The following is a 25,192-nucleotide window of genomic DNA, read 5'->3' on the forward strand; positions in this document are numbered from 1 at the left end:
GAACAGAACAGAAATACAGATAAAAGTGAGAGTACAGGAGCCAGGTAACACAGGTGATAAGGGCAGCTCTCAGAACACCTGCAGGAATTGGTTTCAAGTGGGGCCCATTTGTTTGAAAGCTGAAGCTCAGTAGCTGTGCAGACAATGGAGGCAGAGATGTGGAGCTCCAGCTGGGTCTCCTGCTGGCATCCAGCCCACACCCTGCAGGGCTTCATCCAGGACAGCAGGAGAACACAAACACAGCACATCCCTGCTTTTGGAGGCAGCCCTAAAACACACCTTAATGTACAAAAACCCCTCTCGAGCCTGGAGATGCCCCAGTGCTTCCCTCGTTGCCTACATCAGGCGACAGTGCAAGAACTCCCCTCACCAGTGCAGCTCTTTTGATGGCCACTGCAAGGACCCCTTAAGCCTTCCAAGGACTGGGGACAGTGCACAAAACAGGCTTGGGGAGGGATGCAAAACAGAACATGCAGAGCTCAGCTGTTCTCCTTCTCCTCCATGGTGGTTCCTGGAGCCTGGGGAGGGGTGGCAAACACCCTGGCTGCCTGCGGGTCCCCTGCTCTGGAGCCTGCACCTCCCAGAGCATCCCCACATCACCGGCCAGCCAAAGGCTCCTTCCAAGAAAACACAAAGCACGCAGCTAAAAGATATTCACTTACAGTTTATTTTTGCCTGAAATTATTTCACATCTCTTTGTACACAGCTACAGAACAGTAGTAGTAAACCATTGGTAAAAGCAACAGTGCTAAGGAAAATGTTGGCGTATTTTTTCTTCCTTTTTTTTTTTTCTTCTTCTTCTTCTTCCTTCCCAGACTGCATCTTCATACAGTTTGGGATTTGAAGGGGGGAAAAAAACCTGACACACTACATGAGTTAAGACTCAATTTCTGTTTCATTATTTTAAAAAAAAGAAAAAAAAAGAGAAAAACAACATCATTTGGGATGGGGTTGTCTACATAGCAACAAACTTAAAAAAAAGAAAACAACAAAAAAACCTGAACAAAAAAGCTTGGCTTTCCATTGAATAAGATTAAATATATATATATATTTATATAAAAAATTACATTGGCTGTATGTGAAACCTTGAGGTGCTGAAGAATAAAATAAAAGTGTTAAACAGAGGAAAAAACTTTTTTGTTTTGTTTTTGTTTGATTTTTTTTAAATAAGCAGCTCTGTACAATGAAGGCTCATTATGAAAAAAAAAGTCAACAGCATAGTTATAAAAGAAACCACAATTTTTAAAAAATCATCTTCTAAGCAACTGTGGAATTTGAAAAATGTAGCAGTCACATTTACAGACAGGTCAGAGCTATCGGATCAGCAACACCGCGATTTCCTCAGTCTCCCCAGAGGAACATGCAGAACAATGCGTGCACAGAACAGGGCAGGGAGGGGGGCACAGGACAGGGGAGGGAATGAGGGGAGGGGGAAAAAAAAAACAAACCAGAAAAAGCTGATGCACAAAGTGGAGGGAGAGCTTTTTTTCCTCATTTTGAAATATCGGACGTAAACAGAAAACAACGGAGGCCACTTGTAAAATCTACAGTTTGCAAACACCCCATTGGCAAAAGAAACGCCTTGTCCCCATCTCCCGTGTTTAAACCTGGCATGGCTTAAAAGACTAAAGAAAATTTTCAGACTTTGGAAGGAATTGTGACTTTTATTAATCCCTGCACCCCCTTCCCCAACAACCACACCCCCCTTGATAAAGATTTTCCTTCCTATTTGATAACATTTGAGGCATTTTGAAATCAAAAAGACAACGCGATGAATGTTGACAAAGAGGGAGTATAATACAGTTTGCATTACTAAAAGGCAATTCTTCAAGGAGGACATTTCCTTAAAAAAAAATAATAATAACAACAAGACAGCAAACTAGTTTATACAGTACTATACGCAAAAAAAGGGTAAAAGAATTAACAATTCATAAATAAAAGACAGGTCCCAGACCTGTTATTTGTGAACCATTTTCTTAAATAGGTGCATTATGTAAATCTTATGTACAACAAAATTACTTTGCATAACAACTGCAAGGACATGAGGGGAGGTGAAAATCATATTGGTTTTGGTTTTCTTCTCTTGAGATTTTTGAAGTTTGATTTTCTGGAGCAAAACTGGTGAAACAGGAGTTCTGGCTGGCTGGGTGCCAGCCAAGGAAACCCAGGTAAGTAAGGACAAAGGAATATATTTTTTTTCTCCACACGGCATAAACACAAAGGCAAATAAAATCCACAAAGGTGTTTTTTTCCTCTTTATAATCCTCTTGCTGCTACAAAGTTCTTTTTTTTGTTTGTTTGTTTCCTTCCTTTTCAATTTAAATTATGTTGATTCTGAAATCACAAAGCTGAAAGAATCCAGTGGGGTCCAGGCTTGCCCCATCCTCCCAAAACACACAACTCCACTCTGCTACCCCACAACCACAACTCCTGCCACCAAGTCCCCAGACTCACTGCTCTACAGGAATTGGCCAAAAGTTATTTTCAGGTTTGTTTTAATCTGTCTGTTTTAAAAATCTCTTCCTTCTCACAAGAAGCAAAAGAGAAGAGTGGGAGGCAGGGAGAGTTCACCAGGCTTCGGTGTAGCGGACGTCCACCTCCTTTAGGTTGGGGAGTTTAGCCTGTGAGGGAGGAAAGGTCAGAATTAACAACGAGTTCAGGCCTCAGGTAAACAGTTCCTGTCAAATCTCTTGTGTGGGATCATTCCCTGTGCTTATCCAACAGAGCAGTGGTATCCAAATCTGGAGGAGGAATAGAGAAGGGAGGGCAGAAGGAACTTCCTGGGGAAGGAGAGCACCTTGCCTCACTGTTGTTGGTGATGATTGTGAAAAACCTCGTGTCCTGTGGCTTTTTGTGTGACAGCAAGCCTGGGACCTGTGCAGCTCTGAATATTGTACTTGTGTTTTCAATGTGGGCTCCCAAAAGAGGATGAAAGCACCTCCTCCTCTTGGCTAGGAAAGCAGAGCCCCACTGCTGGTGAGGATGACAGGCAGCCCAGGAGAGGTAAAGGGCAGACACAGCTCCCTGCCCTGGGAGCTCCTGTGTGGAAACAATCCCTGAACGTACTCAATTCAGAGGTCATATCCAAATCTGGAGGAGGGCTAAAGGGACAAAGCACCTCCCAGCAAACTGGGAGGGTTGATCTGTCAACCACCAACTGCAGAAAGAGGCGTGACACCCTGGGCCCAGTGCTGAGCTCAGCAGTGAGCTGGATGTGGGTGTGGCAAAGGAACAGGATGCCCAGCCCTTACAGACACATGGAACGAAGTCCCACCTGCTCTAAAACCCCTGCACCAGCCACCAGGTCCAGATCAGACCTCCATCTTCATTTTTTAATGCAAATGCTTAGCAAAACGTGTCTGTCCAACTTTCGCCATGAAAGTTTGCTGCACTCAAACTGCAGCAGAGAGAGACAAGTTCTTCCTTCAGCCTCCACACTGCTGATTTTACCCTCCATGTACTAACACCACTCAGGGAACATTAGCAACTTTTGGTGTCTTTGTGGTCTCCCTTCCACAACTCCACTGCTTTTGGCCATATAATTCCTGGATCACCCCACATGAGGCAGACAGGGATCAGTTGTTTGTTCCTACTCACTGATCCCCTTTCCATATTCCCTGACCATAACTGCATGGCTAATTCTCTCAAAACAAATAAACACATTTAATTAGGCCAGGGCATAATTGAGGACTTGGAAGTTTCTAGGAGTCATTATTACCTCACTCCTTGATTTATGTGCGCGCGTATTTTGATAAGAGCTATTCATAATCCTACAGACACTGCCAGCAAATAATTTTTCAGTTAGGCAATAATGACTTCAGTAGTGGGTGTTTATTTATTGTCTGGTTCAGCCTGCCTGGTACATATGTGGGTGTCTGTGTGTGTGCAAGCGTGTTTAGTGGGCTGGGGGATGGAGCTGAGAGGAAATGTCATCGCTGGCTTGTGCCCCAAATGCTCTGGCAGACCAACGTGAGAAGAAGGAAAGATCTGTATCAAAAATAGGTTCTTTGAAGTCTGAGCTGCTCTTAACAAACCTACAACCATGTGCCCCAGGGAGAGAAACTATAACCTTTGAACACACACAAAGACCTAAAATAATGGCCACCAAGATAAATTTCAATGAAAGAGGTGAAAGGGGAAGAAGTGATGCCTGCCTGTTTTCTCAGCTTTCTGAATTCTCTGCAATCATCAGGACTTTGCTCACAGGCAGTTTTGCTGTTTGCCCTGGCAAGTCACTTTCTTTTGTGGCTGCTAAGGACTATTAATGCCATACCAGAGCAGAGGGAACCAGTTAGGAAAATGTGAGTTTCAGTAAGAAGTGAGTGGCAAAGGGGCTCAGAAGCAGGGGTGGGACCAGGGGAGCCTTTCATGGATGCAATTTCAGAGCCCTGGGCCAAATACAGCATTGACCTTGATTGTTTGTAAATGCTTGGGGCCTGATACAAGCTCCATTGTGTGAACCCATCTGCAAGCCAGCTGTTAATTCCAAGGACTTCTTTGCATATACAATTGTACACAAGTTTTAAAAACTTGATCTTGAAAACTCCATGCAAGCAGCATTGCAGCTGAGTCCCTGGGGGAGCCCTGGCTCCACAGCCAGAACCAAAGATAGATGTTTGCAGTGAATTTTGAAAGCAGAGCAGTTACAGGACTTGCTTCAAGTTCCAAACTCAACCCAAGGTTGTGGCCTTTTAAGTAAACGTGGCCCAATCTGTTTCAACATCTAAGACAAGCAAATGTCAAGTTTCATCTTGAGTCCTTGGGTCTCTAAGGAAAGATTTTGGGAGATGCAGCTCACACACCATCAGAATGAAAGCAAAGTCCACGTGAAGTCATGAAAGACAACACATTTCAGCTTTGAAACCACCCGGGGCTACATCCTGGTTCTTTACACCACTTTGCCTAAGTGGTTATAAACTCACAGTAAAACCAGACATTACATGTCAAATTTCAGAACTGGGCATCTGTGCAGACATTTCTGCTCAGAGCCCATTTCCAGTCCTAGAGGTGTCAAGATAAATTTGCATCTTCCTTGATGCTTTCAGTTCTCACTTTGCTTTCCAAATCAAAGCTTGACAATACTGTTCACCCAAGTTACTTTTGGTCCTGTTAATAGTACAGGATATGGTGTGCACTAGATTGCACCCATCTCTGTATCCTCATCAGAAACAATCAATTTATGAAACTTTTACTGATAAAGCCTTTACTGTTGATAGCACGGGCGAAAAGATTGAGCTGCTGATTCTATCTCATACTTCTCCATTCAGTATATTAAATGTTTCCTGGGTCCAGTGAAACCAGCAACCTCACAATGCTGCTTTCATTATCCACTATATCCACAAAATAACCCACTTCACCCTCTTCAGATACCTTTCATGCTACCCACGCCACAGGGTCACTTCTCCCTACATCTCTTGCTACAGACCCTTCTCATCTTTAAAGGTGCAATTCACAAATACCTTGAGATCTTCATAGGTATCCGCTGAAAGTTTGGTGCTGTTCATATTTAAACTACACAGGCTCTTCATGGCTGAAACAGAAAACACACATATATTTATGATCATGCTGCATTTTCTTAAAATATCATGCTTGCAGTAGGCCAAAGCATAAACAAGACATGACTATGTGCAGCACTCCCAGGAAAAAGCTGAATAGCATAAAATATAGAAATACAAATGGATAAACAGCTGTTTGGGCCCTCATCCAGGAAAAAGTCCCTATTTAGGAAGGGCCATTAAGCATACGCTTAAGACTGCTGACTTCAAAGGAGTTCAGTCAACTTCTCATAATCTGTTTCCTGCACATTATTCTGAGTAGTGCCCGTTCTCAGTGCTCTGCGTGGTGCTCACAGGGGCCATGCTGATCTGGCAGTCCTCCCTCTCCTCCCCCCATTCCCATTTTAGGCTCCAGTACTTAGCAGAATAGTTTCCTAAGATGAGCCATAACTACTGGCCTGTCTGGCACGTCTGCGTAGGATCAAGCCTGTTAAAGCAGCCCTCCAAACCCAGCAGAGAGGTTTGTAATGCACTGCTGGGAGCAGGAGGGAGGTTCACTCCAGCACACTGAGCTCCTCTCAGTGCTCAGGGAATCCTGCATGCCTCACTCTGCCTTGCCTTGTTTAAACCAAGAACAGGCAGAGTTTCACTGCCCCAAAAACAAAGGAACAAAAAGTGCCAGGAGGAGTAGGGAACCTGTTGCACAGAGAAGCTGCCAGGTGGCTTTGCAATCTTCACCTCCTGCAGAACAAAGGCAGGTCCCACCCACAGGGGATACCCATAGGAAGAAATCTGGAAATTCCCTGGGCAGCAGGTGACCATGTGAGATGGGGACAGGAGCCATCAGTGAAGTCAGAGCCAAGTTTTAGAGTATCTAGAGGTTCTAGAGTAGCTCAGGAGGACGAAGCCCACACGAGGCCACCCAGTGCCATCAGGCTCAGGTCACCATCCCACAGCTGGACAGCTGCAGGACTGGGCAGTGAGGAGGGGAGACCAAACCCAAACACAGCCACAGCCTGTCCTAAACCCCTGCAGAAGCAGCGCTGTAGCACTGAGAGATCCACTCCCTGCCCAAACCCACATGAGCTCCTCAGAAGCCACCCAAGTGTCCCACAGAGCCCCCCTTTGTCACTCACAGCTCAGTGCCAGCAGCCCAGCGTCCGTCACGGGGGTCTCACACAGGTTGAGCACTTGCAGCATGGTGAGGTGCTCGGACAGGAGCCGCAGCCCCGCGTCGCCGAACTGCGGGGCACAAACACAGCTGGGTCAGGCATGAACTGGGGCACAAACACAGCTGGGTCAGGCATGAACTGGGGCACAGACACAGCTGGGTCAGGCATGAACTGGGGCACAAACACAGCTGGGTCAGGCATGAACTGGGGTACAGACACAGCTGGGTCAAGCATGAACTGAGGCACCCACCCCTCTGCAAGAACCTCAGTGCAAACAGGGCTGTGGAAATGGAGCTTGGCCAAGCCCTCCATCGCTCACTGCCATCGCCAATGACAGCAGAGAAAGCAAAGAGTTTTATCTACAACAAGGCTGGTGAGGGGCTTGGAACACAAGCCCTGTGAGGAACATTTGAAGGAGCTGGGGCTGTTTAGCCTGGAGTAGAGGAGGCTTAAAGGTGACCTTATTGCTCTCCACACCTTCCTGAAGGGAGGTTGCAGACAGGTGGGGTCAGTCTCTGACAGAACCAGAGGACACAGTCTCCAGCTATGTCAGGGAAGGTATAGGTTGGATATTAGGAAGAAATTTTTCACCAAAAGAATAATGAAGTACTGGAATGCTCTTCCCAGGGAGGTGGTAGAATCACCATCTCTGGATGTGTTTAAAAAAGCCTGGACATGACACTTGGTGCTATAGTCTGAGGTGTTAAAGCATAGGTTGGGCTTGATGATCTTAGAGGTCTTTTCCAACCTCATTATTCCCATTATGTGATTCTGTGATCTCTGTCTCGCAGGCAGGGAACAGAGAAATGCAGTGACTTGTGTGCACTTAACCACAGGCCATCTCTTAATTAGACTGGTGCCTTTGAAGCCTGGACTTTGTATGAGTGGGCTCCCACCCAGGCTATACACGATGGTTATGGCAGCCTCAGCCAGTTCCCAACCACATCACACAAAAAAAAGCACAGTGCAAGTGGTATTAATTAGCTATTTTGGTCTCAAGAACAATGCACTATTGATTGGTAATTGTTCTATTGACCCACTTGGTTTCTGCTGTTTCTAGATTAATGGAAACCAGGATATCGCAAAATAAAATGGAATCTAAACCCTTTTCTTTTCCTTTTTAATAAAAAAAAACCTTCACAAAAAGCAGGCTCTTTGTTCAGTAAAATCAAACTAATTTTGAACAAAAAGCATCAAAATTTCTCAGATGGAAAAGTTACATTGTTAAGACAAATCTGGAGGACATACAAACAGTTAAAACAAGCAAGCAATCAGTTTCTACTTCATATTCCCCATAAAAAAAGAAAAGGGATATTTCTGGGATACAAAGTAGTTAAGAAAACAAAACAAAATATTTACATGACATTTCGGTAAAAAAATGCTGCTTTCTGTGGTTGCACTGACAATAATTGCATTTTCAGTGAGCACTATAAATAGGTGCTAACAGAAAATGGGGAAAACCTATTCAGTGGAGAACCTCAGAGAGCAAAACCAGCAGGGAAACATAGAAGAAAAAATTTAATTTTAGAAGTTCCTTCAGTCAACAGCTGAGTAATTTGTTCAGTTAACTTGGGGTTTTTTTTTTGCTTAGAAAATAATCACATTCTCATTATAATTTCCTTCTACTTATTCATTATCTGAGTTTCTTTTTGTTGCTATTGGGTTGATCAGCTTTCAAGCAATTCACTGCCTAAACTGCAGACTGTGCTTTGCTTGACCATGTGAGCTGCAGCATCATTTTTTCATCCTAACTGGGTGAAAGCAGAAGCATTTCCCACATGAACAGCAGCACAGGTTCTACTCAGCACACAGTAGCAACCATGCCAAAATGGAACATTCCATTTTGTTCCAATGGACATTCCATTTGTTCCAATGGAACCCAAGACAGCAGCAACACTTTATAATTAAAAATAAAGCAAAAATTAAAAATCTGAGAAAAAAAAGTGATGAAGAGAAAAAAAATCAGCTGCCAAGATGAGCTAAACCACAGGAAGGCCCTGTAAAAATAGCAGGAGGACAAAGTCATCTAAGCAAGCCTCTACACACACTCTTCTTGTGCTGACGTAGTGTGGAATTTCAGAATTAGTCAGCACTGGTTCCTGCCCTGAGCCTCAGCTGCAGAGCACTCACCTGAGTTGACCACAGGTTCAGCTGCTTGAGCGAAGGCAGTTTGATGAGGTGCTCAGCACAAGCACTTGTCACATTGGTGAAGGCCAGGCTGAGGTTTTCCAGATTGCCAAAAGAGCCCGAGCTCAGCAGGCGGGCCAGGTCTGCGTCCTGGAAGAGGACAGGGATTGGTGAGGGAGGCTGTGGGTGCCCAGCCTGAAGTGTCACCGATACCGGTAACCAGAGCGAGTTGCACAACTGCTCCACTTGTTTACAGTAACAGAGAACCACACAGAGCAGTTTCTGTTTGTTTGGCAAGCAGCTGGGCTCTTGTGGCAGCGTTGCTTCACACACCCTGGGAAAAATCTGTCCAAACATTAGGACAAAAATGTCCTTTGCGTGTGTATCCTTGTGAGACACAAAGGCCTCAGTGTCAGAGCAAATGCTGAAGATGGGTTTTTAAACATCATGAAGGTTTAACCACGAGGTCCAGGTCCCACCCGTGCTCAGAACCATTACCTGGCCTCAGTGAAGTTAGTCTGGGTTTCCACCAGGCTTAAATGCAATAGTGCTGGGTCTCTTTGAGACTTCCATGACTAAAAGCCAGAACTGGACATTGTGAAGTTTGCCTTTGTAATGCAAAACTCTGTCCCCAGAGCTGCCATTCCAAATGTGAGCAGCACTATAAATGTGACAGCCTGCTGCTGGTGCTGGAAACTGCTGCACAGACCCAAGAGCAGAAATGTGCCCTAGTTGTGTAAACTCCAGTTGTGTTGACAGAGCAAGTGCAATGGCTCCCCACTAACTGCCCAAAACCACTGTGCCACATGGCAAACATAAATCAAGTGTTTAAATATGGAAAGACAAAGGTGTTTTTCTATTGACATGATTAACTTACTGTGGACTTGGATGGCAGTGTTAACCTTGTGGGGCCACCTTTTCTTTGCTGTAAAAGAGAAGATATTTTGGTCAAACAAGCTGCCATTCTGCATTTCAGACTCACTGAAGTACAGCAAGCTCCTCACTAATGCTAACCCTGCTCCCATTTCAAAGCATCCTGCCAGCCCTTCCACCTCATCCCTGCTTCCCCTGCCCTGAGTGAGCCTCTTGTGTCCCTGGGGACATCCACTAACCACAGCTGAGTGGGTCTTCATGCCCTTTGTCTGCTTCAGCCTGCCAGCATTTGGCTACTTTCACTTTAAAGGAAACAGCTTTAAAATGCAGGGCAAAGTGAGCAAAGGGTTTAAGATGGCCCAGCTGATAAAATAATTTGCTTGACTTCAAAAAAAAGCATCTACTTTTCGGGCTGGGAGAAGGGGTTAAAGACAAATATAAATGTGCAAGAGGGAAGAGGAAGTTTGTGGGTATGTTTGCCTAGGTGAAAAAGTGCTCATGCGAGCAGGCCCATTTTAAATCTGTAGGGCCTCTCTTTAAAACCAGGAAGAATCTTTTTCTGTGGGCTCTAGCTCTGAGAACTAGACCTAAAGACCATCTCAGTGAAATGCTGTGAATGCCAGAGCATTCAGAAATGCTGGCCAGCACCAGAACCATTTGCTACTCATATGTCAAAAGGTGGCAGAATTTGACAAGCTGACTTGTAAGATCTTGAGACAGCAGGGTTTCACCTTTATTCCTTCACAGGGATCCTAAGCAGGTTATTGGATATCATTCATAAACATAGTATGGGATTAGTCACGTCAGTAAATATCACACAGTATATATATTCACAGTGAAATCCTCTGGGGACTGCTCCCATCCTGTTGTTAACTGGGAATTTCACACCCTGCTTGTCTTTCTTTTGTACCTCCATTTGTGGAGAGCACAGAGCCCAGTGTGCTATGGCAATGTGTGCAGGGTGACATACCAGCTCCTTTAACTCCCTCTGCCTCTCACACAGCTGTTCATACATTCTCTTTCCCACGTCTGTGCTTTCCAGGGTGGAGATGATCTGGAGCTGGGTGTCATTATTGTCAATGATGTTGTATTCCAGCATCAAACACAAAATCTAGCAACAGAACAAAAGGAGAGTGGTCAATGATGTTGTATTCCAGCATCAAACACAAAATCTAGCAGCAGAACAAAAGGAGAGTGGTCAGTGCAGGGGCTTTCATTCAATTTCTTTCAAATATCCCAATTACACTGGGCATGGCAGTTTAAATTCCTGGCTAAGTTTTCAGAGCATGCAATAAGGAGGTTAGATGTGAGGATATCATAGCAATATTTGTGCCACTTCTAACACACAAAATTAATTTTTTATTTGTAAAGAATGAAGTGTAACCTCCAAAAGCCAGCCTGTCTATCCTGCTCCCCATTAGTGCTCATTCCTTCTGAGACATGCAATTATTTGCCTCAGAGCTGTGAGATGGCTCCATGCCACAGCCCTCTCCAGAACAGGTACAATCCATCCAGCATTTCCCAGGTCCAGGGGCTGGGCTGGGCATTGGCAGAGCTGGGACACTGCACACCAACCTTAGGGATTTTCCATCCCTAAGTGCTGGGGTTTCTGTGCAAGCAGAACATGTTTGAGTTGCACCCAGCCCACGAGGCAGGATGGGTGAAGGGCACAGAGGCTCCAAGAGAAGCTGCTGGGAGCTCTCTGCTGTGGCCAGGACATCCCCACCTCACTGGGAACACCCCCAGCTCACCCTGGGCTAGAGACTGCCAGGACCAAGGCAGATCACAAGGGATGAGCCCAGTGGGTCACAAGATTTAGGACACAAGCTGTCTCTCCACACTGCTTTTCCTTTTCAGCTAAGTATCACGCCATTGCAATTAAAATGCAAAGCTTTTATTCCCTCCACAATTTCAATTATTTTTAATGAAGAAAAAAAAATTCCAGCAACATTACATTCAAATGCATGCGGCATGCTCCTTTATTTACTGGATTAAATTAGCATGCAAAAATCTAAGTCAATGAAAAACTAACTCTTTCCATCTTTTTATCCACTCTCTTTCTGTTGATAATGACATTTATCAAGAAACTCCTCTTATGAAGCCCAGAAATATATATATAAACTATTAGAACAACAAAAATAACAAATCATAAGCATAAAAAAGTGTATTAATGCAAGCAAATAAGGTTTTATAAAGGGACTTCCTGTGCACTGCTCATTTTGCAGGTGGCAAGACAAGAATCAGGCATTTCATCATGGAAAAGCCTTGTGGTTGTGAATTGTGATCTCTCACCACAGCCTACAGCACCATGGCCATTTATTTCCCATCCTAACCTCTGCAGCTGCATTACAGCAAACAACCTCTTTCTCCAAAAATTCATGCACCCACCTTCCATTTAATTCACACTCATATCTACAGAACAACAATATTCTGTTCCCCTTAATTCAGAGAACAACAACCAGCCATTGGTGTTTGACAAAACACAAACCTGACCCCTGCTAGAGCCAGTTCTGGGAAAGGCACTGGGAACTTGAACACTGCTCATGACCACACATTTTTAGGGCTTACCTCTACCATCGTCTGGTTACCCCTCAAAGCCAGCAGCATGCAAGGTCCCAATTTATTTTCAGCCAGTGAAAGCAGGAATTTCTTTGTTTTATAACAGGATCCCATTAAAATATGAACCTATGCAAGAAACAGAGGTAAAATTAGGGGTGTAGGCCTAAGAAACACATATACCTCTGGAAGGAATATTGTTAAGCAGTCAAAAAGTGTTAAATATTTGCAATAAACCTAAAGGAATCTTTACAGTCAGGGTTGCAGAGTCTCAACAGCTTTGCTGCTGAATAGAAGTGACTTTTCAGAGAAGGTGATGTCCATGAGATCTGAGGGAGTGGGAAGTTTTACTCCATAAAGGAGCCCAGCTGACAGCCTGACAGAGGCTGCCCAGAACCATCAGAGCAGCTGTGCAATTGCCCCCATTCCCAGTAACCCGATGACCCCAGCCCCGGGGGAAGCACCGGGGGTTTTGCTCTCCATCTGTTTGCGCTTGGGTTTCTCTGGAAATGCCGGCTGGGGAGCGGGGGCTCTGTGGGATGGGTGTCTAGGTAAAAGGCAGGGCTGCTGGCAATCTGCTGGCCCTGGAAAAGGGCTGCTGACAGACAAATTCACCTGTTCAGGACAAACAGGACCTGACTGGGGAAGGAAGGAAGGGCTGCTTTAAGAAAATCCAGCAGTCCTGAGCACTAAGTCAGAGATGACTTCATGAGTTTTCATGCTCTTATCCTGCTTTCTCTTTTGCTCGGTTTTCCCTGAAAGGAAAGGACTGCTGAGAACATGCCCTGAGTGGCACTCCTTCGAGTCCTTGAGCTGACAAAACTGCTGTGCAAACTCTCTGAAAGCTCCAGAAAGCACCATGTGATATCACATAGTAACGCCTATGGCGGAAACGCAAAGCCACTTGTACAAATCAAATATGTCTCTTCTCAGAAAATAAGTTGGTCATATTATTTCCAATGAAAATCCCTTAGAGATTAAATGCTGGGCTCATAGAAGAAAGTCTTATTTCATAACCCAGATGGCTGATTCACCATTTGCTGCAGAGCACTACATGTGAATTTGCATATTCCAACAGCCTAGGCAGGAAGAGCTCCATTATGTGGACTCAACATCAGCACTACCCTACAATAACCTTGTAAATGCATTCTGTGGCCCCCCTGGCTCATGGCATTGCCTGCACTATGTTCAATACTGCTAAAATACCACAACCATGCCATGATGAGGTCAATTCTATGTGAATCATGGCTTCATTATCAGCAAGCTCTTTAGAAAAACAGAAAATCTTTTTTTCCTTAAGCATCCATCAGCTCAGGTGGCCTTTACAAATGTGAACCTCCAAGCCAAAAGAGATTTCATTTCATGCAGTTTTCATTAAGTGTTTTTAGAGGTTTTCTTGAGAAATGGAAAATACTGACACTGACAGTAAAGTAACATTAGGTGCATCTCAGAACAGGGTGTTTTTCCAGCTTTATGGTTAGTCGTTAGCAGCTCTTTAAGTATTTATCAACATCCTTGCAAAGGGCACAGAGTGCTGCATATTAATGTGTGTTAGCATTGTGCTTTCTCATGCACGCCATCTCCTGATGCTCATAAATATCCTGAATGGCTCTCAGGAGAAATGATACAGTTCTGAAGAAATTTTCTTTTCAAAGATAAAAGACAGATGAACAGTGAAGAGGGGTGAAACCTTTTGTAAACACTCTTGTTCCATTATCAGTTTCAGAGGTAACTGATCCATCTGAATTTCAGGGTATAGACAGACACTGATGTTCTGTATGTCCCAAAATGTTCAGCATGTGGGGGATGCACAAAGTGCAGAAAGTCACTTCACAAAGCCAACTTCAACAAATGTTTTCCCCCTTACCAGGAAAAGGCAGTAATATAATTTCCATCTTACTTGGTGTATGGAGAATTCATACAGAGAGTGGCTTGACCCAGGCTGCACAGGAAGACAGTGATGTGCTTAAATCACATCACTGATTAAAACCTGTTATTTTCTGTCTAGCCCTTCGCAGAGTTACAAAAGAAATAACTGCTGGAAATGGAATGCTGGTTTCTAATTACACCTCTTCACAACAATGTAGAGACACTGGTAACACCTTTTTATATCTATCCATCCATCCCTTGATTAAACGAATGTAACTGTTGGTTTTAAATTCCAGGGTAGCCTACAAATGTAAACTATAGGTGTGGATGTACAGAACAGTCTGTCTCCCAGTTTTTCATGTTCCCTGAGAGAGTTTTTTATACAGACAGATATTTATAAGTACAGAAATACATACACATGCACAAGCATGGTTTGTGTATTACATTATCAGTGAGAAAACATGCCAAGGTTCAAAACGAGAACTGTAATGTGCTAATAACCAAACTGTAACTGCAAGGGAGGTCAATGGATTTGGTGGCAGAAAGATCTGGAATTTCTGGAACACTCACGGTTAACAAAATAGTGATTTTGATAATTTATTTTTTGACAAAAACAAGTAAATCCTGTTACTGCTGACTAGACATTAGTTACTTATTGCAAAGTTTGTAAACTCCCATCGCTGCAGACACCTACCATGCTGGCAAAGAGCTCTCCATCATCATCACAGGCCACTCCCCCAGGGCTGTAGAGCTGGAACCAGCCGTCCTTGCCAGCCCTCACACTCAGCAAACACGAGTGCACCTGCCAAGAAGTGAACACATTGGGAAGGTTACAGCTCCTGCCAATAACCACCAGCATCCCCCACACTGGGCCAAAAGGAACTGCAGAACCAGGGACTGCTGGAAATCCCATGGTTAATATTCCAATCTGCAGAGCTGCAGGCCAGTTTCCCCTCTCAGAATCCATTTTTTCAGTATAACCAAGAAGGAAGCTGCACCATCCCTTATTGCATGGCCCTTTACACAAATCAAACACAAAATGGCTCTAATCTAGAACAGCTCCTTTCACTTGGAAAAAAACATCACCAAAAATCCAAACAGAAAAACCCCACAGATTTCCCAGCTTCTGTCATTTTCCCCCTGTCCTCCCAGCATGTGTCTATACATCCGATGTGATCTGCATACCAAATGTGGTGGCTGATGCCTTGCTCATTCCAATAATTAACAATTCTTGTTACTCCTGCTCTAATAAAATTCAACCAGAGTCAGGGTGAAGGAAATCCACAGGGAAAACTCAACAGGGATACAGAGCACGGAAGCTGCACTGGAAAACTGGCACCAGTGAGCAACCATTAGTCTAAATTTGGCCCACTGTAGAGATTACTATATTTAGTCCCACAATTTAATAGAGAAGTCATAATTAAGCTTTATTTTTCCTTTTCTTTTTTTCCCCCCCTTCACTTGAAGAAACAGATGTTTCATTTCAATTTTTGAGAGGTGTGTGTGGGGGGGGAGGTAAATTCTTTCCTTTGGGCACAGAACTCTGGAGACAGATGAAATCCTGGTGCCATTCTAGGTCTCTTCTGGCAAGGGTAACTACTGCTCACAAGAGCTAAACCCATGGAAATGAGGAGTCCTGGGCAGTGATGATACAGCTTCACCCACAGTTGGAGGGAGCTTTCCTGCCTTCGTGCCAAAAGCAAGAATCACCGTGGATGAGAGGTTCCCTGTGACTCAGCCAAAGCTGATGATGCTGAGCAGGCTCTGAGTGCAGCTCTGAGGCACCACGAGGCTGCAGCAACACTCCCACCCCCTTCCTGCTGCCAATTCATGAGAATTGCAGGCATTTGCACACAACAGAGCTGAAACACAGCTACACAAAATCTCTTCTTTTGTAAGCTGTGTGGACCCATGGATTTTGCTTCCTTTTTTTTTTTTTGTACAGAAGATGAAAAGCTCTGATTAATCCCACAGAAAAATCTTTCTGGTTGCAGTTTAGAACAAGGACATCAACTGAGGCCAGACAAGGAGGTGACAACACATAAACCTTACACATAAACCACCCTGAGAGGCCACTACTGCTCAGAGACCTAGGCAGAGTAAAACCACACTGTGTTTTGGAACAAGCTACTTAAGGAGAGATCTGAACAAGTGCAGTTGCAATCCCTCCAGCTAATGCTCTGTGTAAACTGCCAACAAACTCACTTCTTGCCTCGGGTCCTCTGCAAATCTCTGAATCACATATTTCAGCTCCCTGGAAAAAATAAGAGTGAGAAGGACAAGAATAAGCAGTTGCTGGTTGCAGTATTTGCACAAGTATCACTTTTCTCTTGAACAACACCTAAAATGATATATATTAATGCAATTTAGAGAGAAACAAGTTGAACTCCTTCCACAGAAAGGAAATATGATGCCTAAAAGTTATTACCAAGGACAGGGTCTGCTCACAATAGCCTAGAAAATGTTTCTGAGATGTGCACTGACAAACTCCTATCAGCACCCAGTGGCTTTAGTCCTTGGGCTCCTGCTAGCACAATAAATTACAAAGAGAACTTTTTATTGCTAACAGAACATGCCTACAGCCCTTCACAGATAAAAGCCATTACAGACACAATACTGAATAATGCATCACTGCTATTATTGACTAATACAAGAATTTATTCAATAAAACAAAGGAGCCCCAGAAACTTACTTTGTGAATTTCTCATGTGCAAGAGCCCTGAAATGGAAAACAGAAGAGTATGAGCATCTGAGAGAAAGGAGAAGGGGAGGAAAAAAAGACCCCAAAAAAACCAAACAAGCACTTTTCAGTTCTTTCCAGATAATAAAAGGACTTGCTAAGCAACTGCAGCAAATAAGACAAAAAAAAAAGTTTCAAAAAATCAGATAAAGCCTCTTTCATTAACCTAGAGGGGAAAATTACTTGGAACAAAACTTGTAGCTTTTCTTGAGTCTGTCTTAGACAAGGCTCTGACTAATATCAGTGGGAGCTTTGGGTCAGAAGAAAGTAAAAGACTTACAGTACCATTATATAATTACAGGGTTTTGCCTACCTCCAAGAGCCAGGTGTATTCCTTAATTGCAAGGCAATTAGGCTATGGTCGCAGCTAATTAGCATCATACATCAGTAAAGCAATTAATGGCCATTTTGTGAAGTGCCTTGGATCATGGTATGGTTTACAGCTCCCCCAAGACTCAGGTTAGACTTAGGTAATGATGTCTCTGTTACCCATCTCCAAGCTCTCACTGTAGCCCAGGTAACCTGGCATGGAGGATTAGACCTCTGTGATTCAAGACATCAGGTCATCAGGGGATGTGATAAGCCAGCAAATTGTACAATTACAGGTTGTAATTTTTGTCCATGGAGGTCTGCACTTTATAAACACCACTGCTCATTAATAGGTTACCAGGGGAGCTGGGCTGATCTGTAGGGCAGCTCCTTCATTGAATGCAAAATCCAAATGACAGGAGTCTGTGACGCCAGCGAAGCTTCCTCCCCCACTGAATCTCTCACTCTGCTCTCCTCCTCACCAGCTTTCCTCCCTTCCTGTCTGCCTGGCTCTAGTTAACCAGATTTCTGTTCAGGATCATCTGAGAGAAATGGGGAAGGAAGCTGAACGTGGGGAGGTCTTCACATCCCTCTGCATCAGCCAAAATCAGCTTCAGTTTCTAAATCAATGCTAGAGGCACAAAGCTCCTGCTGCCACCCCTTTTCACTTGACGCATATTTCACCACAAAAAAGCAGTAACAAGAACAAGGCAGTAAATACTAAAACAGTGCAAACTCACTCCTTGGGAAATGGGATAGGCTGAAGCAAGCTGGCCAGGGCTGGTCTCCAGTCATCATAGTCTGACCTGCAAAAGGAACATTTTGTTAATGTTAACGTCACCAGGTTTTAAGTATGGTTTGCCAACAGTTAGTTCAAGGAGTTAAAAGCTTTTTACTGTGGGCACCAATAACCTTTCTGGTTTACTGAAGCACTCTCAAAATGTACAGTGACATTTCCCTTTCCATTTCCAGCACATTCTCCATTGAGGCACAATAAATCTGGTATTTACAGTGACCTCCAGAGAGGCCTTCTTTATATCAACTTAAAGACATTTGCTGTTTATGAAACCTGTTGATATTTAATCACTAAGTAATACTTTCATCTAAGTTGGTAGAGCAATTACCAGGCCACTGCTATTTAAAGCTCTCCTCTACATTTAACTGGAAATTTTCTTTGCTATAAGACATAAGCCCAAGAAAGCCCCAAATCCATTTCTGACACAAAGCTCAGGCCCTGGCTCTCAGTGCCATTGGTAACAATGAGTACACACACAAGTGAATCTCACAAGGGCAGAAACACCTGGGGATATCTGTAGAAACAACCCAGAAGAGCCTGCCACCTCCTCTTAGTGCTGCTACCTTTGGGATTTCAGTGTTAAAAACCAGAGTATTGGCTGCAGCTTACTGGAAACTTGGCACAAAAGTGTGGCGTGTCTTTGGGAAGGAACGAGGTGTAATGTTCTCAAATGGACAGTATCTACTGATAGCATTACAGACAGACAACATATGCACAGGAACTGTTCCAAAAGAATGCAGTTTTGCAAAGGGAAACTTCTGGCTCAGAGAAACTGAAGATGGGTGCATTTCCAAAAGTCTCATCCATCTTTTGAACCACATAAACCAGAAATGTCCATAAACTAATAACACACATGATGTTGGACAATCCACAAAGATGTGTTCACAAAAAAAAAAAAAAGAAAATTTAAATGCATGAGCAAGGTACTCTTAAGAAGCAACATGCAGAGAAGCTTTACCTGAACGGAGAATTATGATGTAAAAACCAACCAGGGAAGCAGTTATCACTTGCCCAAGAGCAGCGTGAGCTCAGGTTAAATGTGTGCTATGTCATGCAAGCAACCAACCCATGAGGACCACTGAAAGTGGTTTAGTGCATTAAAAACCAGAAGAGCACATGTGAAGATACAGTAATCCAAAAAAGAAACCTCGTGCCCATGCTAGTTGTGCTGGAAGCCACTGAACCTAATTTTCTCCTCCCTGAAAAATTCTGTTCTCAGGTCTAAAGTAGGGCCAGCTCTGAGACAAGGGGTGTCTCACAAACCTGAAGTGAGTGTGAGTCAGTGGCAGCAAGAGCCCTTTGTGATCCCCTATTCATCAGGTTCTTTCCAGAGACAAAAAGTCCCTCACCTGCTTAGCCACTGAACAAATAAGGAAGATGATCAACTCTGTTTAATGTCTCAGAACAGCAAGACATGAAGCAGGACTTCATTACAGGGGTTGTTTTTCCATTTAGTCAGTGTAAAGTGAATATCATGACACACCTGAGGATGGGGCTTGTCACATAAACTGAAATAATGCAAGGAAACCTCTGACACAGCATCTCTAAGATGAGTTTTCTGGGTTCTTTCAACAAAGCTTTGATTAATTAAAGCTATGAATCTACAAGATTGTTCTTTGTTTCTGACCCACAGACACATTGAATGGGTCGGTGACACAGAACTCTGGCCTGTGTTCAGGTTCAGCTCAAAGTCTCTTGTTAAAACACCAGGTCTCTGTAGGAGAGAGCTGATGTCACCTTTCTATAGCTGCAGCCCTGAGAAGTGCCACAGGTCTCACCACGTTTGTCAGGTGTGAGAACACAGTTCAGACATTTTGTGTTATTTAAATATGCACACCCTTTAGAAACTCCTAGCTGATTTTATTCTAAAAACAACACATTTTTATTGGTAGATACAAGCAGTGCTAAAAGTAGATTTTTTTTGAGCAGGGGAGACTCAGAAGTCAAAAAGCTGAGTTAGAAAATCCAGAGGTGTTAAAGGTGCTTCAAATCACATGAGATACAGCACCTACAAATCTTTTCTAACAGAAAGTTAACAGCTGAGAGCCACTTTGAGGCTTAGCTCCTGTGACATCTCAGGCTAAGTGTTACACCACTGAAGCTGCTTCTTGAGCAATCTGGAGAGCTGTGATTACTAATAATATGAACCAATCAATTTTTCATGGCTGAGCTTCAAAGGAGTAAGAGTAAGAAAAAAATTGTTTTGGAATGAAACTGCAGACAGAATGGGACAGTGTCACTGGCTTTTCTCAAAGCTGGGGAGCAGGGCAGGTCTGTGACAGGGCAGTGAAATGAAATCAGTCTGCTTCCCCAGGAGGAGAAGGAAGAAAGAAAGGAAGGAAGGAAATCATCTCCTATTGAAATATATAAAATTTGGTCGCATGAGTGGGACCTGAACATGAAATCTGCACAGCCTGTAATCCCTTCAATGTGAGCTAGGAAACATGAAACAAACACAGCACAAGAATAAAACTAAACTACTTATTAAAAGCCTACAGTGTTTCTCCTCCTCCCACCTATTCCCTTTTCAAAAACATTTTCCTTCTGTCTGTGCTCATCTCATCTGCACTCTTCTTTCATTTCAGACAGTTGCTTTTTCTTTTTTTTTTCAATCCATTCAAAGCTCCAACACAAGTGTTTGAAGCAGGGAAAGAAAGGGAGATGGATTCGTTCTGGCTGCAGTGAACAACCACTGCAATGAGCCAGACAAAGAGGCTGGGCCAGGAGAAGGGAGATCCTGGGACAGCCTGGGACAAACTCCCTTCCCAGCTCTCCCAAGGGCGCAGGGCTCAACACTCATCACACAGCTCAAATCCCAGGACTGGCCTGATAAAAGGGAGAGAATGGCTCCCTGGCTCTGATTTTTGCAGATTTGCAGCTCCAGGTGAGCAGCCAGGCTGCAGCCCAACCTGGGGGCGCCCAGGTGACAGAGCAGAGCCATCACCTGCCCCTGCACACAGCCTCCCTCACCCTGACCCTGTCCCAGGGCACTGCCCAGGGCACACAACAACCATATTAATGAAATAATCCCCCACTGCAGTGGCTTTGCCTCTGGGCCATCATCGCTCCTGGCCTGCCAACATAATACATTTTCCTTGCCCGGGATCACCTTTCACCAAAATGAAAACCTGCCCGCGCGTCATGTGCGGCACAAACAATCCAAAACACACGAGCAGCCCGGGGCAACCTCGATAAACATGACACAGGATAATCCACTTGGGATATTCAGAGCATGCCACTGACCTATTGGGGAATGCAGAGCAGCCAGGGGAAGCTCCAGTGGGTGCTCGTGTTTGGAAAGCTGTGGCTCTCATCTCTGAGACACTGCAAGCCCCAAGTCCTTGGGGTTTGGGGGTAGTGAAGAGACAAGAGCAACTACTTGGAAGCAGCTTGTTCTCCACACTGAGCAGATTGAAAAGGTAACCTCTGTCATCAGATAATATGACCATACCCTAGACATGATCCCTTCTTTCCCTGGCTCTAGGTTCAGTTCCCTGAATTGTACAACATCAGGTTTAGCTCAGGGTGTCAGGGCAGGCTGAGAAAAAGCCTCATCAGACCCCTTGTCAATACAAGGCACAAACCTGCTATCTGCAAAACACTGAGGTGCCTTTTCATGCTCAGCCTTCTTTTGAGATGGGCTTGTTTGGCTTTTTCAAAAGAAGAAAACTCAGCACCATTGAAAGACCCTAGAAAGGTTCTGCCCTGACTGCTGAGAACAGAAATGGGCTGCACTGCTCACAGCTGGCATGGAAGCATCAGGAAACAGCAACACAAGGTTGCCCAAAAGAGGTTGTGACACTGGCCCCAGAGAGGGGTACAAGTGTCTGGACATCTGGATGGACCCTTGCCACTGAAGGAGCCATGGAAACAAAAAACAACACAGACAAAGGGTAACAGTTTATGATACAACACCAACAGAGCTCCCCAAGAGGGGCCTGTTCCCACAACCAATTGACCTAGATTTCACTGCAGACAGTTTAAATGTGTCCCCATCCCCTGTACCCAGTGGGATTCTTCAGGTGAAAGAAAACTTTAAAGTTCTCCAGCCCAAGGAGTGGACACACAGCCCCTTCTTCTGCAACTTTCTTTAACCATGGTTGTCCTGTTCAAGCACATGTCTGGCTGTACAAGACATTTCCAAATGCATGGGAACATTTACATGCAAATAGGAGCTGGGCAATGCTGAGCCATCATCAAAGCCTCTAATTTAATATGATGAACAGAAATTTTTCAGTTAATTTAGTGAATTTTCTACACACCAGTTCAAGACTTGTAGCACTAAGGAGGCACTGGCTGGTGTCAGTAACACTATCAGAGTCTAGAATGAGTTACAGAATATTGGCACAGAAGTCTGATCCACTTTTGAGTGCAGGACCAAAACACTATGTTACCCTAGAGACTGTGTCTCCTTTAAAATCTGCCCAGACTTTGGGTCATCTGCCAGCATCTTCAAAATCACAATTTTCTATTTTCCTTTAGTACGCAACAGTTGTGTTTTGTTACTCAACTACATCAGAAAAAAGGTCAAAGATGTTCTAGGTGCTGTAAGAGCCCCACAGACGAACTTTCTAAACTGCCCTTTCAGCTTTCTGTGCAAAAAGTGAAGCATTACAGTGATTGTTAAATCACATCTTCATCAATATTAGAAGTGAGGGTTTCCCCCAAAATGCAAGCACTGTGCAAGAGTCAGGTGAACAATAAAATGTCCTCTGTTGAAGCTACTGTTGAGAATTCTTATTTGCTAGACTTCCAATAATTAAAATTTGCTTAAATAAATTACTCCCTGCTGCCCTAAGTTAATTATGTAAAAAAGATATCATCGCTGGTGACTCTCCTGTTTTGATGATGATACTGAGTCAGACACCTAAAAGAACAATCAAACTCAATGCTAAGCAACTTATTTATGTTTGGCTTACCATTGTTACTAATAAGAACATTATTTTACTGAAAGCCCGCTGAGAGTTCAGCTCCTGGATAGCAGTTGTTTTATAATTAATGTTTTCTTCCTACTGGCATGTTCTTCAACTCTCTTTCTTCATATTCTCAGATTTTCAAAGTACAGTAATAGTATTTCATGCAACAGAAACCCTTTGTTCAGGAAGAGTCAGAGCATGAAAGTAATCAGCATCACAACAGCATTATCTTCTATTTTTGGTAATAACTACAAGTCCTTTTAAAATGCTTTTCCATCACTGGTTTCAGCATTTAAAAAAAAACAACATTGAAAATCTTTACTTGTATTTTACAAATAAGGAAAATGAGGCACCTAAAAGTGACTTATCTGAGACCTCCCAGTGAGCCAGTGGCAGAATGAGGAGCAAGCAGATTCTGCATTGCTGCTTCCAGGCACCCAAAAAAATCAGGGGATGAACAGGAATGGAAGGGAACTCCAACGAGGGGAGCTACAGCCAGAGCTCTGCCTTAGGAGCTGCCCTGTATTCTCACAGGCTGTGATTTCCCAAGCAGGGTGTGGGCTCTGGCAGGGCACTCTGAGGAGAGTTGGACCAGTTTTGTGTTACCACTGGTCCCTCACTGTGCACATCCTCTGGGTTTCACCTCTCAGAATCCCTGCTGTACAGGCAGAAGAAGGGCCCAAAGCTGCCCCACACCTACAACACCTCTAACAGTAACACAATCCCATTTTCACTGCTGCTGTTGAACAACTTGATTTTTAAAAAGACAGGAAATGCACTCAAAAAATAGATTATTTTAAGGTATGGAGTGAAACGAGTTCATTGCTTAGCAAATTCAATGGGAATTGGGAGCTGGCACATCAAATGTTTAAAAGTGGAGAGACTGTGAGGAAGAACATGCCCATTTGTGAATTTGTTTATAAGTGTGTGTCAGCTGCATGATGAAACCAAAACCGTCAATGCTTAGTGAGTCAGCATCCAAACCAGCATCAGGACTGGGAGAGTGCTCAGTGTTTATGGAAAACAGGGAGAGTCAAGGGGACAGGAATAAATACACGACGTGTTTGATGGAGCACCTGGGTGAGTGCACACTCAAAAGCCCCCAGATGAAGCAAACTCAGATGCTGTGCTTTTTTTAATGCAATCATTTTTAAAGGCAGAAGAACCTAGGCCACGGGGGGAAAAAAATATAAATAATTAGCCTTCAAAGCAACTTCCTGCTCAAGAATCTAATGGGAACAGTATCTGGTATTCACTTGTCCTGTCCTCAGTTTTGAATGAGTGTTTAAGTAATTGCAAGTCAGCTGTGTAGTGAGTGGAAGAGTGATGCTGCAAATTTCTACCATGTATTTTGGAAAAAAATGAAAATGTGTGACAAAAACCTTCACGAAATCCTCCACCACAGCAGTTTGACTTCATGTTATTCCTTGGGAGTGTACACCCAGATGTGCAATTGTCTGCAGTGTAGGCACATGCTCATGGTTTACAGCAGAGCCCAGATTTCAACCATGTCTTGGATTCTAGAAAGTTCAACTATGACTTCATTAGGCCTTACACTGTTTAAAAATAATTAATGTAGAAGTTTAACAGTTTGCCACAAAACATACTGCAACTCAGTATCAGAGCTAGCTGTCAAAGTCAACAAAGTTGTTTTACTGCACTTCTATTACAAGCTCCCATTCTGCAGTCCACCTTTTCTGTTATTCCTTTTCATTCATTCATCCAGAGAAAACCAAGCTTTTCCTGAAGAACATTTTCCTTTGTATTCCTGTTTAAGATATTCAGGAGATTTGCCTGCCAGGAACCACCCTGCCACCATTTTGTGGTGGAAAGACTATTTGAAGACCTAGGAACTAATACAGGTCCACTGTACCAAATCAACTGGAGAGAAACTCTACTCTAACAAAAGCAAATCTGAATAAGTCATAAAACTTCTACAAGCACAAGAAAGGAGAATTTTTAAGTGAAAAACAATGACAATATCCAACTCCTGCTAAAGTCAGGGCAATGGTGCTGCCTATCACTGCACAAGCACTGAACCTACCACAGACCTGCCTTTTCTAGCTCTGTCTCAGGCAATCCCAAGAGCCCTGGAGGAGACAAATGGGTTTTCTTTATTTATTTTTGGTGGGCAAGAACAAAAACAGAAACCACTGGCACCAACATCCCGTCTTCTGTAAAATGCCTGAGGCTCAATGTACAAATAAGCTTTCCATTTCCATCTTCCTACTGCTATTTTTAGAACATCTTGGCAGTGCCAGATGCCTCTTTCAAAGGCTGGACTCTCCAGAGCTGGAGTTAAGATTTACAACCACGTGCTGGCTCACCACAGATGTTGA

At 43.8% G+C, this 25,192-nt stretch overlaps 1 protein-coding gene across 1 annotated transcript in view; it reads right to left on the reverse strand.

Moving 5' to 3' along the window:
* Positions 1-646: 646 nt before the first annotated feature.
* The window catches only part of CMIP (c-Maf inducing protein), a 130,423-nt gene continuing 105,877 nt past the window's right edge, over positions 647-25,192 (reverse strand). The window contains exons 11-21 of the mRNA XM_064723244.1: positions 17,882-17,947; positions 16,785-16,811; positions 16,298-16,346; positions 14,787-14,894; positions 12,236-12,352; positions 10,638-10,778; positions 9,672-9,719; positions 8,798-8,944; positions 6,632-6,737; positions 5,460-5,530; positions 647-2,621 (exon numbers count right to left, since the gene is read on the reverse strand). Of these exons, the coding sequence (XP_064579314.1) occupies positions 2,568-2,621; positions 5,460-5,530; positions 6,632-6,737; positions 8,798-8,944; positions 9,672-9,719; positions 10,638-10,778; positions 12,236-12,352; positions 14,787-14,894; positions 16,298-16,346; positions 16,785-16,811; positions 17,882-17,947 (934 nt within the window). The 3' untranslated portion in view covers positions 647-2,567. The remainder of the gene's footprint in view (positions 2,622-5,459; positions 5,531-6,631; positions 6,738-8,797; positions 8,945-9,671; positions 9,720-10,637; positions 10,779-12,235; positions 12,353-14,786; positions 14,895-16,297; positions 16,347-16,784; positions 16,812-17,881; positions 17,948-25,192) is intronic.

This window comes from Zonotrichia leucophrys, chromosome 11 (genome assembly GCF_028769735.1).
Source record: "Zonotrichia leucophrys gambelii isolate GWCS_2022_RI chromosome 11, RI_Zleu_2.0, whole genome shotgun sequence".
Classification (NCBI taxonomy): Eukaryota; Metazoa; Chordata; class Aves; order Passeriformes; family Passerellidae; genus Zonotrichia; species Zonotrichia leucophrys.